Source organism: Micropterus dolomieu, linkage group LG18, assembly GCF_021292245.1.
Source record: "Micropterus dolomieu isolate WLL.071019.BEF.003 ecotype Adirondacks linkage group LG18, ASM2129224v1, whole genome shotgun sequence".
Classification (NCBI taxonomy): domain Eukaryota; kingdom Metazoa; phylum Chordata; class Actinopteri; order Centrarchiformes; family Centrarchidae; genus Micropterus; species Micropterus dolomieu.
In genome coordinates, this window is record NC_060167.1 from 3,378,245 (window position 1) to 3,397,792 (window position 19,548).

Consider the following 19,548-nt stretch of genomic DNA (forward strand, 5'->3'; position numbering starts at 1 on the left):
TCTAGTGGGCTTGGACTTTTTTTATTGCCAGGAGAACCAGGCACTGGTTCATCCTTAAGTCTATAATGCATAAACCTCCCAGCTGTCTAACATCTAAAATAAATAGGAACATTGTTGGTTATCAGACTTGTTGCAAAGATTGATTTTTTTTTTTTTATCTAGATGTCTTGGTTTCTACAGGACAATGTAAAGCAATGTTGTAATTGTATCCTGTAAATTGTGTTTTATATTCAGTGTTGGGAAGATTACTTTGGTTACAGATTACAAGTTACCCTATTTAAAATGTAATAGTAGTGCATCTATTTTAATTACTTTAACTGTTAACCATTTTCCAAAGACAATTTAACTGTCAGATGGGTGGCTCTGCAAATTCAAACATGAGAACCAATCAAACTTTACTGAACAGCTGAGACTGAAAATGGCAAAAGAAAATATTGTGCACATGAAAAACATGCAGAGCAACAAAATTAAAATTATTCAACATATAGTCAAGCTATTTACAGAAAATATTCAGATGTAACCCACAAAGTAATCACGAATATTTTTCAGAACAAGTAACTGTAATTTAATTACACATTTTTTCCCATTAAGGCACCGAGTAGAGTTAACTAACTTAACTAAATGACTTGTAACTAGTTACTCCCTAACACTGTTTATAAGCAGTTGGTTTTACATTTTATTACCTTGTTTTGCACAGGACTGCACTTAATTTGTTGCACTGTCACAGTGACAATAAAGATATTCTAGTCTATTCCGATATTCTCTGCATAAATAAAGGACAAGAAAAATGGTTATTTTACAGTAATGCTGTTATATTTAGAAAAGAGAATTGCAACACATAAGCTAAACTAAGAAAAAACAAGTTGGTTTTATTTTGAACTACAACTCCCATCAGGAGGTTCGCCGTCCTTCGTCATCTAACGTCGACTGCCGTCCGGTGACGTAGCGTGCGGCCGCCGGGAGAAGTTTTGAAAATAAACGTGAAAGTTTTTTTTTTGTCTCTCTCAAACGTTTAATGTCAGCCTCGTTTCTTTTGGTCCTTTTGCGGCTAAATTCAGCGGAATTCCTGCAAACTACGAGTTTGAAGTGAGAAGCCCGGCGCGCAGGTGAGTGTGTGACATTAAGTGCGTTAGCTGAAGCTGTTTGACTCCAACATGAGGCTGTCAACATGTTGGCTCCTCACCGGGCTCCTATCTGACACGTAAGGGCCTTAACTTACCCCAACGCCGCCCAGAGGCAGGGGGGCCCTTCTGTGGACACTTTAACACCACGAGAAAAAATAAATAAAAACGCAGGTGAAGCGAAAAGGAAGCGGCGTGAATTTAAGCTGACAGTTAGCTTCAGTCTGCTAACTGTTAGCTGAACTCACGCAGAGCAGAGAGTGTCCTCTGATGATGATGATGATGATGATGATGAGCCAGCCGTCCGGACCAGAGGCCACCTGTTGGTGTGGATTCATAGCAAAACAGATCCCTTATAGTGTCTGAAACAAGTCTGCTCTTAACATGCCTCAACTTTTCTTTCTTCAGCACCTCTGACTCTTCGCTGCACCTTCAACCTGTCCCGACTGTTTTCTGCAGAGTCACTAATCAGTAAGCCGTCAGCATTGGGAATCACATTATCTGAGAGTGTCACAAACAATATAAGACTCATGCATGATAATAACGGTTTTATCAGTCAGGTGATTCTGCAAAACGCTTTATACTACACGACAGCCAGGTAGAGCTGCACATTATTATTTTAATGGAGATTAAACCTGCAGCAATTAATTCAATTATTGCCCAACTATTTGAATGATTTTTTTTTAGAGATAAATGATGTGATTCCAGCTTCTTAAATGTGAATATGTTCTGGTTTCTTTACTCCTCTGTGTCGTTAAGCTGAATATTTTTGGGTTGTGGACATTTTTCACCATTTTCTGACATTTTATTGACCAAACAACTAATGGAGTAAATAAAAAAACAGAGAAAATAATCATTAGTTGGAGCCCTGATGGAGATATTTTTGCCAGTATCGGTAAATATTGTGATATCGCTAAGGCATCTCATAAAGCAATGAACATGATACCAAACTCTTAATTTGTGTAACAAAAAAAACAAAACAGAAAAACTTTTTTTTTTTATTATAAAAACGGGTTATTACTTTTGCCAACAGAAATGTGTAGAACAATAACATGAAAATATCCTACCATCACAATTTTTTCCCACTTCTCTGCCTCTCATGTGTCATCAGTATGTTCAAGTCACAGATCCGATTTCTTGTTTAGTCAAATTTCCTGTGGTTCTATTTAAGGTTTGTCCAGAGTCCTGGAAGACTGTATTAATGTGTTATTTTGTTTAAAAATAGAAACATCAACATAAGCCATAGTTGCACCATAGAAACAGGGATTTTTTTTTTTTATGGTTAGAAATGTTTAAGCAGTCTGGAAACGCCCTCAAAGCAGCAGTAAATGTAAGCATCGAAGGGTTTTTATTACAATTCTTATCTTTATGTCCACAATGTAATAAAGGCACAAACTGAAGCTAAATGGTTCAAGATTCTGCGGAAAATACTTTCTTTTAAATTTGGTTTTCAGAAAGCAGAAATCACCTTTTCACTGCATCAAGAAGCACTTTCCCCAAATCTTGTGGACAGTTGAGGTGAAACTTTGTGTGAAAAGTGCACCGACTTTTTGTCTTTCCAGCAGACGGCTACATGTTCACGCCGTCATTCAAACATAAATCAGCCATGAACAGGCAGAAGGCTGAACTTCTAGGAATCGATATTTCAGTGAAGGTGCCGCCTTTCTCCATGAGAACTACTTGTCCGATGGTCGAACAGCTTTATAAACCCCCGCCTCCTCACCTTTCCAACGTTACATTTGAGGATGGGGGTGAGAAAGGAGCCGGAGCTTGAACTTCTCCCTCCCTCTCTTCTTTATTATCATTCTGGACACAACTGATCTCTTTCCATTTGAACAGCTGAGAGCAACACTGTAAATGTCTTCGGGGAGAGACTGTGTGAAACTGTGCAAATTCACATTTACAGAGAACTCAACATTACAAATAACTACTAGAAAGCGAATAAAAACCTGTAACTTGTACATTTAATACAAACACTGATTCATAGTGCAGCTGTATGTATGGACACGTACACATGTTGCCATGTTATATATATATATATATTCGCAGCTCTTTCTCTGATATTCAGCTGTATAAATAAAATGTCCTCACCTGTTTATCCTTTTTCCGTCCTTCACCTCGTCTCCTCCTTCTGTCTTCCAGGCAGCGATGTCTTCCCCGGAGGAAGAGCCGTCGGCCTCCGTGTCGGCTGTCGTGTCGGCCGCCTTGTCGGCTGCTGTGTCGGCCGCCATGGCAGTTGCCATGTCCGTGGACGCGAAGGCGGATCTCGCCACGCTGCTAGACGAATGGGAGGAAGCCCAGCGGGGCACCACGGAGCAACTGGAGTCCATCCTTACTAAGTGAGAAGTGATCTGTTTTTAAAAAGCTGTCGTCGGGATCTGTTTGGTTGGTTTAGTCACAGGTGCAGCTTAATGTCAGAGCCTCTGTGTCTCTGGATGTTGGGAGGTAATTCTGTCTTATCTCTGTGTTTTCTGCAGAATATCTGAGCTGATTGAACGAGAGACGGGAGAGTATTACAAAGCAGACCCTGATCCGTTCGATGACCGTCATCCAGGTTATCTTCTACACTTTCAAAACCATTCTGTGTTTTTCTCTCTTTTTTTTTTTTTTAACAAACATTTTTCAGAAGCACCTGATAACTCGGTAACTGATTATCATAGATGCTTTTTTAGTGTTCTGCACTGTGAATGTGCCAGTCTGGGTTTTCTGAGCTGAACTGAAGCTTCCTTTCACCTTATTGAACGGTTGTTGACTCCTGGATAACTTTGCAGGACGAGCAGACCCAGACTGCATGCTGGGACAACTCCTGAAGATGCTCTTTATGAATGATGACTTCACTAACGCGGTGAGAACTGCTGACCCTTGTTATCAAACGTCCGTCAAAGTGTGATGGATGAGTTTAGTTTTCGGCATGTACGAATCTCACACGTACTTTTTGTAAATGAATGTTTCAGCTTTTCTATGGATGGATACGCAAAGATTTTCAGTCTACAGGGATATAAAACAGACATCCTCACATTTGAGAAACACGAACCAGAGAATAGTTTGCAATTTGTCTTTGAAAATGCATTTAACAATTAATACATACAATGTCCTTTCACTACATTTAGATTGGAATATTAATGAAATCTTAAAATATCAGGAAAATAATTAAGTGATTTGCCTGAAAATCGGACTGAATTTCCGTTTTTGTTTCACTCTATTCATTCAAAAATATGTTTATTGTATTTATATACCTAAATAAAAGAAGTTCAATGTCTACAAAAGTGGAAAAGCTTTAACTAGTTGTGTGTTTGTGTTTTCCAGCTGTTGGACACATACATAATGACCAGCAGAGAGCTGAGCCTCAACACAGCGGCCTGTCGTCTGCTTCAGAACATCATGCCGGGCCTGGAGACCGCCGTCGTTTTCCAGGAGAAGGTAAAACTTAAATAAATGAATGATTGACGTTACTTTATTTAATTAACTCTATAAAATGAATTGTTCTCTGGTAATTTATTTGTAGCTGTCAATATTGTTGTTTTACATCCATGCCAATAAAGCTAGATTGAATTGAGTCAGCTTTGTGTGTGTGTGTGTGTGTGTGTGTGTGTGTGTGTGAGACAGGAAGGTCTGGTTGAGAAGTTGTTCACCTGGGCTCGTGAAGCAGAGCGACCGCTGTGCGTCTACGCCACGGGCCTGCTGGCCAGAGCCATGAGCAACCAGGAAGTGGCGGCAAGCTACAGAGAGCAGAACGCTTCGCTGGTGAGTCCCACACTCGTGTAAACTCGTGTCATTCACCGCACTGTCCCACCTTTTGTGTGAAGACTGTCTCTACACCAAGTTAAATAAAGTGAACGTATTGCGTCCTGCTGTGGGCCGAAAAGTTTTCATGCCGATACTTGTGTTTACTTAAAGAGGATGTTAATGTCCAACTGAAATTAAATTGCACGGATTTAAATGTTTATGGAAGAAAGTGGACGAGTTAGTAGTGGTAATGCGATTATTTGTGTTGCCACCACCACAAAGTCTTGGAATTCTCTTCATGTTCTAATAACATTACTTGTTTCCTCTGAACGTCCAGGTACCGATCATGATTCAGCGCCTGCATGAGCTGCAAACTGAGGAGGCTAAGAGTCACTGTAGAGCCACCAAGACGCCCCCGAATCTGCCTCGGGACTCTCAGGTAGAAGCCAACCAAACCTCAAGCATCTCGACAGACCGGCAAGACAAGACGGAGGGGGGAGATGTGGGAGAGGAGGAAGAGAGGAAAGAGAGCGAGGGAGAGAGCAGCAGGCAGGTGTCAAAGGTCACTTCCAAACCTTTGTCCCTGCTCGGGTCGGCCCTGAAAAAGGGTGGCCGTAGCAGCAGCAGCGGTGGATCCAGCTCGATCCGACTCCTTCCAGACTTTGTTTATCAAGCGAGCCCGGACCCTGCCTCCAGGGAGACGGAGGACAGGCAGGCAGGAGGAAGAGGAGGAGGGAAGAGACGAGCAGTAAAGGAAAACGGGAGGAAGGCTAAGCAGAAACTCAACTTCACCTCCTCCTGCAGGACTGAGGAGGAGGAGGAGGAGGAGGAGGAGGAGCAAGAGGAGGAGAGAAGCAACGCCAGCGACCAGCCGGCCATCAGCACCTCCTGGTCTGAGGTGAGCTCGATGGTGATCGGCTCAGAATACCGCCTTTCACCGCTGAGCGCGGCCATGGAGCAGAGGCTCATCCTGCAGTATCTGACTCCGCTGGGAGATTACCAGGAGGTGAGACTCCCACCAAAACCACAAGTCACGTCATATATCAGGCTTCACACAACTCCCTCTGGAGACACTAAGGCATTATACAGCCTTTTCATCCCCAACATCTGGAAACATAATCTCATGTGTAAAGTCCATGGATTTCCCTTTTAAAAACGTTCTCGCCATAACCCGTGTAGTTCTTTCCTCCTCAGGCTGCAGCTTTGAGTATCTTCAGCTCTCAATCATAAAATCTCTCGTCTTACTTACACTCGTTACTCTTCTTAAATCAACTGTGTAAGTGCAATAATCTTTCTCTCTTCTGCAGTTGCTTGCTGTCTTCATGCAGCTGGACACCCGGTCGTTGCTGATGAACTACATAGACCTCAGGCAGACCAAAAATGTCCAGCTCACGTTTGACGCCCTCCTGGTAAGACTGCCGTCATGTATTTACGTAGCAGGAAATTTGATGAAGAAATGTAGATTATTTTTGCCCCGTAGACTTAACGTCCTTCCCAGAACACCCAGGCCAAATGTTTTCCATCTCTCACAGCTCTCTAATCTGGTGCATTTTGAATACTATGAATACTCTTCATCATGTTTATAAAAGAAAGAGGCACACAGTCAGTTAAGTTTTTGGAAGTGCATTTCTCTTGATTTATCAAGCTAATTCAAGAATATTTGAATTATAATATACTAATTTGAATATATTTACCGTAGTTCAAGTAAACTCTTGGTGATTTACATTAAAATACTAAGAAAACTTGCCCTAAAATATTTTTAAATGTTGTTTGATTATGTTAAACGTCAGTTGTGTTTCTTCAAACAGCAGTAAACAGGTCTCTATTTTAACACACAGCATGCTTGATTTTTTCCTTTACAAATCAAATACTTAAATTATCTTTGTAAATATAGTATTTTGTATAGTTAGAGTACTAGTATTGAGTCTTTTAACCAGCCAAACAGTCGTTTATCTGGCTTGTCATTCAGCTCTATAGCTCCTCCGGACAAAAGAAGGTGTGTGTGTGTGTGTGAAGGATAAGCTTAACCTTTGAGGGTGAGGCTGTTCTGAGCTCCATGAAGATTACACGTATCTAAACTTAACTCAGTGGTTTCTAATCTTTAACACCTCAAAACACTTTGTTTGTTGCATAGTTTTTAACGTGAATTGTCGAAGGAATTGCGTTTCTGTAGGTCTTAAAAGCATCAAACCTAAACCAACCTAAACTGTATTATTAAAAAAAAGATCGTTATAAACAAAATTGCATTTGATTGTCGGAGACGTTACACACATGGGGACGTATTACAAAAAGTTTTAAGTTAAGATATGAAGAGTCTAAGATAGGATTTTTCCCAAATTGGTATTACAATTAACTTTATCTTCTCTCAGGTTAGGAAATCCTAAATACTCAATCCAACATCGGTTATCAATGGTTATGTCTGTTACCTAGCAACCGATGCCACTTTTCTCATCTTTCCAAGCTAAACGGCTTTTGATCGTGTTTTTTTTGGTCGTTTTTTTTTTGGGGGGGGGGGGGACATACTCTGAAAAATGGAGCAAAAACAACAACTAACATTCAGCTCTAGCCAGATGAATCAGAGGTGTTTGTAACCTCTGCAGAGAAATCCAAATTCACATAACGCTTAACTCGGGAGATTAAAGACAGAGAGTGGGCTAAAATAGTGGACAAATTGGTGAAAATAAGTCCATTTACAAGTTACTAAAAACTGACAAGCCTACATGCAATGAGAAAAATGTTTTACGAGCAGTGTGCCAGTAACAACCTACCATAATTGCATAATTTAAGATTTTACGAAGTTAGGATGCTTCTGTAATACAATTTATCTAAAGTTAGGAAAGGAACATTGACTCGGGAACTGTTCATCTGTAATGGCCTTTTTCCTAAATCAGTTCCTAACCCTTATTACCATGGTTACCAAGCAGTTAGGATAGGATCTGCAAGTTAGGAAGTTTCTGTAATACGGCCCCTGTAAACTAAAAGTGGGCTCATTGTGACAGTAGATTTTGACTACATGTCACTAGTGATGGCTACATTAGCTGGGAAGCTCATCCACTTATAATGGTGCCAAATGTCAATGTTTAGTCCATGTATCAGTTTCTGCTACTTACAAATGAATGGATGAAGGCTTTATGGCTCTTAGGGGGATACAGCCTTGAATGAATGAGAAATTATGTTCTGTATTATAACAGCACTTATACTTTGCGATTCTTATCCAGTATACTTTTTTGTCAAATTGGGTGAATATTTCCTCATGACATATAAATATAAGCATCGTAAAAACATCATAAAAAGCATTATTAGGGGGAAATCAATGAAGGAGATCAAGTGCAAGTTCAAGAAGAGTGCCAAACTCAGACCATTGTGATCTGAATGCTGCATAGAACAAAGGATGAGATGCCTCTTTAAATCTTCATCCTGGGCCAATAAAGGGTGCAGTTCCATGATCTTATAGGCTTTAATATGGATAATAATAACTAATATCCCCTATCAAATAAGGCTTCCACTACAGAATCACTTTATATTGCACCACTACTCACTCCATGTGTGCAGATGGGGAGCATGTTGAAATACTGTATTATGCCATCTTTCTGTAAGATATCAGCGTATTCTGATAGTAAATGAGTAATAATGATATATATTTTTTTTATTATGTTACTGACGATCAGCCACTTTCTCGACGGCATTGCCAACAGCAAGGTTGCACAGATTTATGGGCGTGGAAACAAACCGCGCTTGTGGGTCAAACGCATGCGCAGAACCGCTAAGTAGCGCGTCTCGATAGGTAGCATAAATCGACAGAACACCGGTTCTAAAAGGACCCGGTTCCAAAATTTATCAAAACCCAAAAATCAGTAAGGTCCAAGCTTATCGATACTGCTATCGAGACTAGCGGTTCCTATGATGTAACGTTATGTCTCCAGCGTCAAATGTGATTTAACTTGAAACGCAATGGATAAGAGAACTAATGTTTCTCATGAGAGCGCCGAAACACGTTATTGAACGGGCTGACGCCGCGCCTTTCGCGGTGGAGACGGTGAAGATAAGTTAGCGCCAATCTACTCGAGTTGTCTACAGCTTTGCTCGTTACTGTAAGTACGTGTAATAAAATCTTCATGAGTAAAAAGACAATACACCTGTCTGTAATGTACATGTAGAAAGGGTTAATTTAATCATCTCTGTCCTCAGCATCTCATCCTGGATGTTTTATACAAGCACAGCTTACGCTAGCTTGCCATTAGCCAAATGTTAAAAACAAGGTAAATAGAAAGCTGTCTGTCTGGAGCACAGACTGGTCTGTAGTCTTAAAAACTCAGCGGCTGGCTGAGACAAACCAGCCGCTTCTCTTTCTACCTGGTAACGTTACCTGCAGCCAGCGAGAAGAGGAGGAGGGACTGATACTGACTGACGTTATTCTTTCTAAACGTCACTCACTAATAGGGATGTCAGATATTGAGTGACTTTGCTGTTGTAAACGTTAATGTTGCTGCTCTAGAAGCAACATTTAGCTGTATTTAAAATATTAAATTCTAATCTTTACATCAACCAGGTAGCTGATATGCAAACTTGAATATATGTTTATTTATGTCAAGTCAAGTTATCGCACATGGAATATTTTCCTCACACCGTGCAGGCCTACCTCATAACCGTCACCAAATAATAGTAAAGTGTCGATAGTGGTATTGATGAAGAATCGGATCATTAAGCGGTCTCCGTAAGGGTATCAATAAAAATTAACAATCCCCATCCCTAGGTATGACCAAAAAAATAGTTTAATTCTACGTGGTATTAAAAAAAGGTCTTATAAATGCCGAATGTCTGCTAAGGGAAGCTCTATCTAGATAAAGAATGGACGATGCTCATTAACTGCAAGTAAACAGAAATTTGAGGATGCTAAAGCCCTTGAGGGATGCATTCTTTGCAACCCATGCAACAGCCCATGTAAAAGCCAAACTGATTGTTTTTCCGTTCAGTGTTCAGTTTAAAATCGGATCACTCATTCATGTGGATTTTTCAAAGCAAACACATTCGGTCCCGATGAGTGTGGTTTGAACTGTTGACAGGCAGAGTTAGAGACTTTTTCTGTCCGTTTCTCTCTTTACAAAGACGCATGTTGCAGTCAGACACATTTACGGGTTATCGCTAATAAATGTATTTGTGTTTTCCTCAATGGAGTCCGAGCATCTCTTCCTTCTCTCGTCAGTATCTCGCCTCGCTGCTCCTCCACAAGAAGTTTGCAGCGGAGTTCATCACGCACGGAGGAGTGCAGAAACTTCTGGAGATCCCGAGGCCTTCCATGGCGGCAACTGGGGTTTCACTCTGCTTGTACTACCTGGCGTACAATCAAGACGCTATGGAGAGGGTACGGTAAACACACACACACATTTATCAAGTAAAAAAACAGCAATTTGGTAAAGAGTCACAAGGTTTATTTGATTTTATCCATTCTATATAATAGTAAAGGTTTTATAGCTCTTAAACAGGCTTTAGAATTTAATTTTAGGTAGAGGCTGTGTGGAGTATTGCGATTTAGGAATTTATGGTACACATCCAAATAAATAAATTGGATAAACTCTGATCTGAAAGCACAAATTGAGGCAGAGTGAACAGGCTAGAGTGCAGTGGCTAGAATGAGACTGAGCCGTTGTCTCCTTGTTCTTTATCTTTAATTTGCGTGTGTCTGTGCGCAGGTGTGCACACTCGCAGACGGCGTGCTGTCAGATATGGTGTCGTACGCTCTCTGGCTGTTGGAGTCGTCCCACGCTTCGGGCGTCTGCCACGCCACCATGTTTTTCTCTATTTCCTTCTCCTTCCGAGCGGTGCTGCAGCTCTTTGACCAACAGGACGGCCTGCGCAGGCTGGTCAATTTGGTCAGTATGAAATGTTTCAGAATTTATTACCATGTGGAGCAAATTGCATTTAAATGTGAGTGTATTACTGTTAAATCAATGTTTTGTCATTAATCTGGTCTGGCATTCTCTTCCTGTAGGTCAGTACTTTAGAGATCCTCAACATAGAGAACGAGGTGTCCGTAATGAATGACGACCAGGTCTTCTCCAGCCGACAGACAGCCAAACATACCTGCATGGCCCTGCGCAGGTACTACAGGGGTTGGGTGGACTGATAGACGGGTAGAACTGTAAAATTTATGGAACAGGTGGTCACTGAAAACAAACACATGCATCGCAACTTGAGGTGAAAAGGCCAGTTGTCCTTATTTTTTGCCATTTTAAATGTTTATCGAAAGGTAACACTTGTATGCCTGTAGTGTTTTCATTTTCACGTTAATTTAATTGTTCAGTTATTCTTTCATTTACTTCATGCTGATGTAAAAGGGTTTAAACGTCGTCACAACCTGCAGACTCTGCCTACTCACACACCTTTAGCTACTGATTGAACCCGCAGCTGTTAACATTTCTAAGCAGCATAGTTGTTACAGGTGTGTAATGTAAAATGCAGCGTGAATTGATAACTTTGATGACTTTGTTCAGGTACTTTGAGGCTCACTTGGCAGTAAAGGCTGAACAGGTCAAACAGTCGCTGCACTCCCCAGACGGAGGCACCGTTGTTCCCCAGCAGCCGTTTTACAAGGTATTTGTATCTATCGTCATCGTCATCATGTTTGTATAGTGTCCTTTTCAGATACTAGAAGTAAGTCTTTGTTTTTGAATTACTTTTTACACCATGCAGTAGAATTGCAATTGACAATATTGACCATGTACTGATTTAAAAAAAAAAACTAAACAGCTAACACAGTGTATATCTGCTTTTTAGTAACAATCGCGTTATGCTCGACCACATCTTTGTACCAAGTGTTTTGTATAGTTGTTCTGAACCCGGCTGCACCCGAAGGCGGAGTCAAAAACATGCGGTCACAGAGGGGGGGGGGGCGACACCCAATATTATTTAAATATGGGCATACCGGTGTTCAGACATACATAATGTTGCGCTCGCTTTTACTCATGAAAAGTGACAGAATAGACAGAAATATTTGTGTCAAGAATCAGAAAAGTGTTTGAGAGAGAAGTTCAAACTTTGCTTACTTTCTCACCTCCGCACAGCTGTGTGAAGTGGGCGCAACTGCGGGATTGTAAATTTTGAAAAAGTTACAAAAATGGTCGGGCAAAGGGTTCCCAGAGCTATTTGACTGTTTAGACATTAGGAAGGAAGGAAAAATATTTTGTTTATACCGTGTGTGTGTGTGTGTGTGTGTGTGTGTGTGTGTGTGTGTGCGTTTCCAGGCATACACGTACACCAGAGAGCAGGTTATTGAGATGATGGAGTTTCTCATTGAGTGTGGACCTCCTCAGCTCTACTGGGAACCAGTGGAGGTTTTCTACAAATTGTCCTGTGTCCCTTTAATGCTGCAGCTCATATCTGCAGCCTGTGACTGGAAGACTTACTATGGCAGGTAAAGTGTACTCTTAGTAGTTAATGACATCATCTTTAGGTCAAACAAATACAGGACTTCTGTAATTCCTCTGTTCACTTCATGTAAACAATCATAGTTTTCAGTGGGGTGTTTACTTTTGTCCATCTGTGTCAGTATATGTTTACACATTTAAAACATTGATAATTAACTGCACTTTCTATCTCCTCGCTTTGTATCTGTCTGTGCAGGAGCGACACAGTGCGTTATGCCTTGGACATCCTGGCCATCCTCATGGTGGTTCCTAAAGTCCAGTTGGTGCTGGCAGACACTGTTATTGTTCTGGATGAAACCAGGTCGCCCGTATCCACTGTGGGTCTGTAGAACTCGCTCTTTTCACTCTCAGTTCTGCTTAACTGAAACGTTTTTCTTTCGTCCTGGATGTGCATCAGTGTGTCTCTTATATCTGCTGCAGGTATGAGCATCATTCTGGGTGTAGCAGAAGGAGAGGTGTTTGTCAATGATGCCGAGATCCAGAAGTCTGCACTACAAGTAAGCAGATGGCTTTAATCAGTGACTGACTTGTGGCATTGCAATGTTGGTCCATCGTTATGTCCAACACTTTGGTTCCTGACTGATCTTTGCCACTATTCTCATGACATTTTGTTCAGACATCTGTGGTTTCCAGAGAATGAATCCTACTTTGACGGCTCATCAAAATCTTAAATTTTCCTTTAGCGCCACCAACAGGTTAAGGTTTTTGTTTTTTGGTAACATGACACCAATTGGAAGGATGACATTTTGTGCAAACATTAGGTGCGTTTGACATCATGCGACGCTGCGTTAGAAATTGTGTCCGACTTTCGCCGGCGCTGCAAAATATCAACATGTCACATGACATTAACACCTCGTGGGAGCAAGGCAGCTGCAGGCTCTGAGTCTGGCGGCCGCAGTTGCTTTTCTCCGACTGCACAAGGTTGGAAACGCCTTTTGCCTGGTCTTGTGGCAATATTTTTTTAGCAATTAACGCGAGGTCAGTCATTGGTCAAAGATTACAGTAAGCTCACGCAAGTAGAATGCGTCCGACTTGACAAAAGTCAGCCGCAGTCATCTCGAACGCACCGATTCACGTTCACCTCTATTCAGATCACTCCTATGACTTTTCATCGGGTCATTTTAAAAAAAAAAAAATGTGTCCAACAGTTCAATTCACATCAGCTGTACTTGAGTGCTAAAAACCAAACGTGTGTCTGCTAACACACTAAGTGATAATGATCATGGTCAAAATTAAACCTCAACAGGTTAGTGTAGTTATAGCTAGAATGGCTTTAGACTCTGCATATTGTGGATGGTGAACTTAGCTGACACATTCATACAAATGATTAAGATTTCTTTCTCTGGAAATTGTAAACAGAATCCGCTATAACACCGCTTCATGGTTTCACTCTAAACCAGTATCTTTCTGATAAACTGATTTATTATTTATCAAATAAAGCTATTAAAGAGAAACACAGAATGTCGATTATTGCTTTGTTTAATCCAAATTCTTTCTGGGTTTCCTCTCTACCCGACCTGAACTCCACACCAACCCCCATCTTCTCCCTGTCCAACCCCAGGTGATCAATAACTGTGTGTGCGCCCCAGACCAGAGCCTGAACACTGTGGGTGCTTTTGCTGTCACCCCCCATAGGCCGTCCCTCCACCCCCAGCAGCCCCCAGCTCCCCACAACAGAGTGCTGGCCCACATGTGGCAAGAAGTGCAGAACAACAACGGTATAAAGGTAAGAATGAAAGGAGAGTTGTGATTTTGTTTATGTTATTGCAGAGCAGTAGTTGGCTTTTGTAATATTTCACGAGAAAATGTACATGAAGCAGAGAGAAATGCACTTTTGAAAACATCTGCCTCATCTGCCACATGTGCTTTTTGTGCAACAGTATAAACTTGGTGTGAAAAGGAAAGTCCCCACACTCCCATATCTGTCTCCCTCAGGTGCTTCTGTCTCTGCTGTCGGTGAAGACGCCCATCACAGACGCGGACCTGATCCGTGCTCTGGCCTGCAAAGCTCTGGTCGGACTCTCTCGCAGCTCCGCTATCAGACAAATCATCAGCAAACTGCCGCTCTTCACCAGCAGCCACATTCAGCAAGTGAGCACAAGATCAGAACTCAAACATTTTCCTGATAAATAACAAACACCATGCAGAAGATCACGTTGCATGTTGAAAATTACAGCTTGACTGTAAGGTGGATGCTTTTCAGAAAGCAGTAATGATCGGATGTAACCAACATCACACCTAGAAACACGGCCCCTTATCATCCAAAATACTCACGTGTTGTTATTCTGTTTACCTCCCTAGCTGATGAAGGAGCCGGTGCTGCAGGACAAACGGAGCGAGCACGTCCGTTTCTGCCGATACGCCGCCGAGCTGACAGAGCGAGTGTCCGGCAAGCCTCTCCTCATGGGTACCGACGTCTCATTGGCTCGTCTGCAGAGGGCTAATGTTGTTGCCCAGTCACGGATCACCTTTTCTGAGAAGGAACTCCTCGTGCTGATCAGAAACCATCTTGTGGCTAAAGGGCTCAATGAGACGGCGAGCACGCTCGTTAAAGAGGCAAATTTACCCATAGGGTCCTTCTGTCCGAACTCTTCCTCCTGTGCCACCCCTCCACCGTCCTCCTCAGGGATTCCCAGAACTTGCCGGATAGCTGGCGGGATCGCAGCTCGCGTCGCCGGCCATGTCGGATCCTCCCCTGTGTCCTCAGTTCCCGTAGCGTCCTCCTGCACTCCCGCTTCCTCTCGTTCCCTCGTCAATCCTCCCCCTTCATGCACCACGCCTTCTACCTCTGCCATTGCCCCGTCTCCCGCGGCTCCTCATCCCACATCTCATGGGCAGGGCTCGCCACTGGTTGGACGGATTTTATTCACACGGGAACGCCCGGTGGCCCACTGCAGCTCGGGGAAAAAGCTCCGCGCACTGAAACAGAAGTCTGACCACGGTGCTTTCATACAGGTCAGTAACACGGAATATCCACATTATAACATAACAATGTATCGGCAAGTGTTGTATTTGCTTCGTTTGTTAGAAACCGTCATAACAGAGCGCAGTGAGGCACTTACGCTCCGCTGATCCGTACAAAAATGCCTGGATACGGGGACATGCGTAGTTTGCCTCGGACTCAACAACTTAGGAACATTTTTTTTTTTTTTCTGTCTCGATCAGACTCCAGCCATGAAGAAGCAGCTGGAGCGCCACCTTCCTTCCCCCCCGAGCCTGGACAGCATCATCACCGAGTACCTGAGGGAACAACACGCCCGCTGCCCCAATCCTGTCACCACCTGCCCCCCGTTTTCCCTTTTCACCCCCCACCGCTGTCCTGAGCCCAAGCAGAGACGACAGGCATCGCCCAACTTCACTGCCCGCTTGGGGAGCAGGGTGCTGTACCCGAAATATGGAGGCGTGGACCGAGGGTGTCTGGATAGACATCTGATATTTAGCAGGTAATGAACAGACACTTCACCTGTGGAGTAAAAGACTTGGTTTTTGGGGCATTTGTTCCTAATCTTTCAGTTATTTAAAGCTAAAATGAATCTGAGAAACTACACATAATCCTGTTTATCATTTATCTACCTGTACTTTGTGTCTTGTCTCCCCTCCATATTATTATTATTATTATTTTTGTCTCCATTTAGGTTTCGTCCGATGTCAGTCTTCCACGAGGGCGACGGAGACGAGAGCGGTTTCACCTGTTGTGCCTTCTCAGCCCGCGAGCGTTTCCTCATGCTGGGAACGTGCTCCGGTCACCTCAAATTCTATAACGTCTTCTCTGGAGAGGAAGAGGCCCACTACACCTGCCACACGTCGGCCATCACGCACCTCGAACCCTCCAGGGTACGTTCGCACGCACGTTTCCAAACACCTGCACATGTTTGTCGACAGGCTGAAAGCAGATTAAATAATGCAGTGGAGTCATTGAATAAAACGACCAATTCCAAGATTAAGAATTAAGAAGTAACAAAGCTCCACTTATGAATGGCGTCTTCTGTGTTATTGAAGTGTGTATAATTTATATTTTATAAACAATTTAAGTGACAACGTGAAAGGTGTCACTCACGCCGAAAGTCCACTGACTCCGGCACGTTACTGCTGCGACGGTTTTGTTCCATCCTGAGCCCGGCATCGGCGTCCACTGGAAGCGTTTCAGCAGCAGAGCGTGCGGCCTGCCTCTCACGCTATTGACTTGTTATTCATTTGTCCGTTTTGTGCTTCTACTAGCTTCTTCCCAGCTCTTTGTTACCCCGTTTCGTTCCATCAGCTTCAGGCTGCAGATCCCACAGGGAGCATTTTGCCTGATTTTGTTTAGATTTTGTTGATTTGGTAGTCACTGTTTGCTTTTGTGTGTGCTTCTACTATGATTAAGTAGGCTACATAGTGAAATGTGTCTTCTCTACTCCTACTCCTACTTCTCTTCTCGTCTATTTTAACCATGTTTATTGTTGTTTTTTACGACCGGGAGTCCACAGGGAGTTTTATTGTGAAAATTGACCAGATTCTCTGTGCCGTTGTGTCTTGACTTCCTGCCCGGTACGATCTGCTCTGTGCTGCTTGACGCGTCACATGTCAAAAATAGACCTGCTTACCTATTCTTTGCTGAGCAGACTGGAGAGCCGCTTCTGGGACGCGCTGCTGCTGCGTTTAGTGGACTTGAATGGCCACGATTAGCTCCAGCAGTCGCGGCGCAGGCGGATTCAGTGGGCTTTAGGTGTTATAGTGATGAACCTACTGAGAATTATCAGCTGAATCTGCAGCTTCCCAGAGCTTTATGGAGTTTCAGCTCATTTTTTTGTCTGCCCAGATGCGACCGTACTGTTCTGGTTCACTCTCGGCGCTCTCATAGCGTCATTTTCAGATAAAAGGCTCGAGAAACCCACTGTACACTTCCTGCTCAGCAGCAAACAGCAGACAGACACAGTTAGAGACGAGCCGGGGAACATATACGAGCATTTAGCAGCTCGAGACGCAGATATTTCCCGTAGGAGCTGGTGGAGAGCAAACGCAGAGCTAACGGAGAGAATACCGGACTTGGATTCATCAGGTGACACAAACCCGACTCCACATGATGTTGCTCAGTATCTGCTGCATGTGGAAACTGTTTGCTAACAAGTCATGATGGGTTGTCTTTATGACTTCTTATTGCAGGTTTAATTATTTACAGCCTGAGGTCACACTTTTGTTTCTGCTCATTAATAAAATGGTTGTCACACTAAATGGTTCACTAGAAAGGGAAAACATGTTTTTAATTATTAGGGGTGTGAAGACATCTCCAGCTGTCAACTCTCTGCATTGAGCACGAGACTCACGCAAATTTCACTTTGTTTCTCAGGATGGGAAATTGCTGCTCACCTCTGCTTCTTGGAGTGTCCCCTTATCTGCTCTCTGGAGTATGGATGGTGTCTTTAGCATGAAGTAACTCTCTCTCACACACACATTCAGTTTTAACTTTCAGTCCATCATTTCTCTGTGGTGTTTGATGTTGCTGTTTGCTTTCTCTCTCTCTCTCTCCCCCAGGAAGTCTTTTGAAGACGATCACTACGTCGAGTTCAGTAAACACTCTCAGGACAGGGTCATCGGCACCAAGGACCAAGTCGCACACGTACGTTACCTGAAACGTTCTGTCACGAGTCAGTACCACTGAACGTCCTGTTTTTTCCTTCACTTCACTGCTGTCTAGCATCTCAGTATTTCCTGTTCGTAACCAGCGGACATCTTCTGTAACTTCTTCTTTACCTCCAAATTGACCTATTTCACTAATGGCATCCAGGCCAGTCAGAAAAGATTCACTCAAAGCTCCCATTCAACATTTTACTTATCGTTTTGTCCTTGCTGCAGATCTACGACATCCAGACGGGTCAGAAGACTCTGACCCTGAACGACGTCGCCCTGGCCAACAACTACAAGAGGAACTGTGCCACCTTCAACCCCAGCGACGACCTGGTGCTGAACGACGGGGTGCTGTGGGACGTGCGGGCAGCACGGGCCATCCATAAGTTCGACAAGTTCAACATGAACATCAGCGGGGTCTTCCATCCAAACGGCCTGGAGGTCATCGTCAACACGGAGATTGTATCCTTTTGTAAACTGAGACATTTGCGTTATTTACTTTTTGAAAATAATCCTTGCTGATACAGATAGTCTGTTCTGTCTTGTGATGCCTTTATGCTTAATTGTTGAAATGAAATCTGCATTTAAAGGGATAGTTTGACATTTTGTGGTGATTCGCTTTTTTGCTGAGAGTTGAGAAGATTCTATATTGTATATAAATATAAAGTCACGGCCAGCAGCCAAGTAGCTTAGCTTAACATAAAGACTAGAAACGGGGAAACGGCCTGACTCAGTCCAAAGGTAACAAACTGACCTCCCAGCAGCTCTAAACCTCGTTGGGTTTATGTTGGTTGTTTAATAAGTTATAAACACAGTGTTGCATGTTGTTGTGTGTTATGGGTGTAATGTGTTATACTGAACTTTGAACTAATATTTATTGCGCTGTTTACACGTGTTAGGCATAATTTAATTTGAATGTGAAGGATATTGTTTGCAAAGGCTGTTTGTATTACACACAACATCTAAAAAAAAAAAAAAACGTATAACAGAACCAAAACGTGCACCGCCGGATGAATAATGATTTTTTTCAGTTTCAAGTTTAATAGTTAAAGAAGCATAAAGAGTTGCAGGGAGCATGGCCAGTCAGCTAGCTGTAGCCAGCAGATCCCCCGGATGTGTATCTGTACCGTTCTGTGTTGACTGTAAGTTATCAGCCTTGACAGCAGGTGTCAGTGGGACATGAGGACCTTCCACCTCCTGCACACTGTCCCTGCTCTGGACCAGTGCAGGGTGGTCTTCAACCGCAACGCCACCATTATGTATGGAGGTAAAGGCTGTTTGTGTGCATTATTCCTAACGTGACCCTTCGTGCTCTGTGTGTGAGCGAGCGAGAGAGAGAGAGAGTCTGCTAGAGCTGCATGTGTGTCTCACTTATTGCGGACACAGTGACCCGACGGGCATCTTTAATGAATCATCTCACAGTGTTGTTGCATGTTACAATCTATTTCCCCTCCTACAAACATGGATATATACAGCGATGCTGCAAGCCGATGATGAGGACGATGCTATGGACCAGCAGATGAAGAGTCCCTTCGGCTCGTCCTTCAGAACCTTTGATGCTACTGACTACAAGCCCATCGGTAGGCTGCACTTCCTGTCGACTACAGCGCATCATTTTAACAGCAACTCTGAAATGTTTCTAGGCTCTCAATGAGGTACATGTGGTACCTCAG

The 19,548-nt window shown here is 43.0% G+C and overlaps 1 protein-coding gene across 1 annotated transcript; it reads left to right on the plus strand.

The window, feature by feature from the left end:
- Positions 1-2,720: 2,720 nt before the first annotated feature.
- LOC123956734 (DDB1- and CUL4-associated factor 1-like) lies at positions 2,721-19,455 on the plus strand (the record flags this gene model as incomplete). The annotated part of the gene is given in 25 exon segments (XM_046029120.1): positions 2,721-2,872; positions 3,264-3,460; positions 3,599-3,675; positions 3,893-3,966; positions 4,428-4,541; positions 4,728-4,865; positions 5,185-5,853; positions 6,155-6,256; positions 10,051-10,209; positions 10,538-10,717; positions 10,837-10,946; positions 11,339-11,438; positions 12,089-12,258; positions 12,468-12,592; positions 12,692-12,768; positions 13,833-13,997; positions 14,207-14,362; positions 14,573-15,226; positions 15,437-15,714; positions 15,907-16,105; positions 17,598-17,680; positions 17,783-17,867; positions 18,104-18,337; positions 19,049-19,142; positions 19,351-19,455. Coding segments are annotated over 25 exon segments (4,351 nt in total), but the record flags the coding sequence as incomplete, so codon positions are not given.
- Positions 19,456-19,548: the final 93 nt, after the last annotated feature.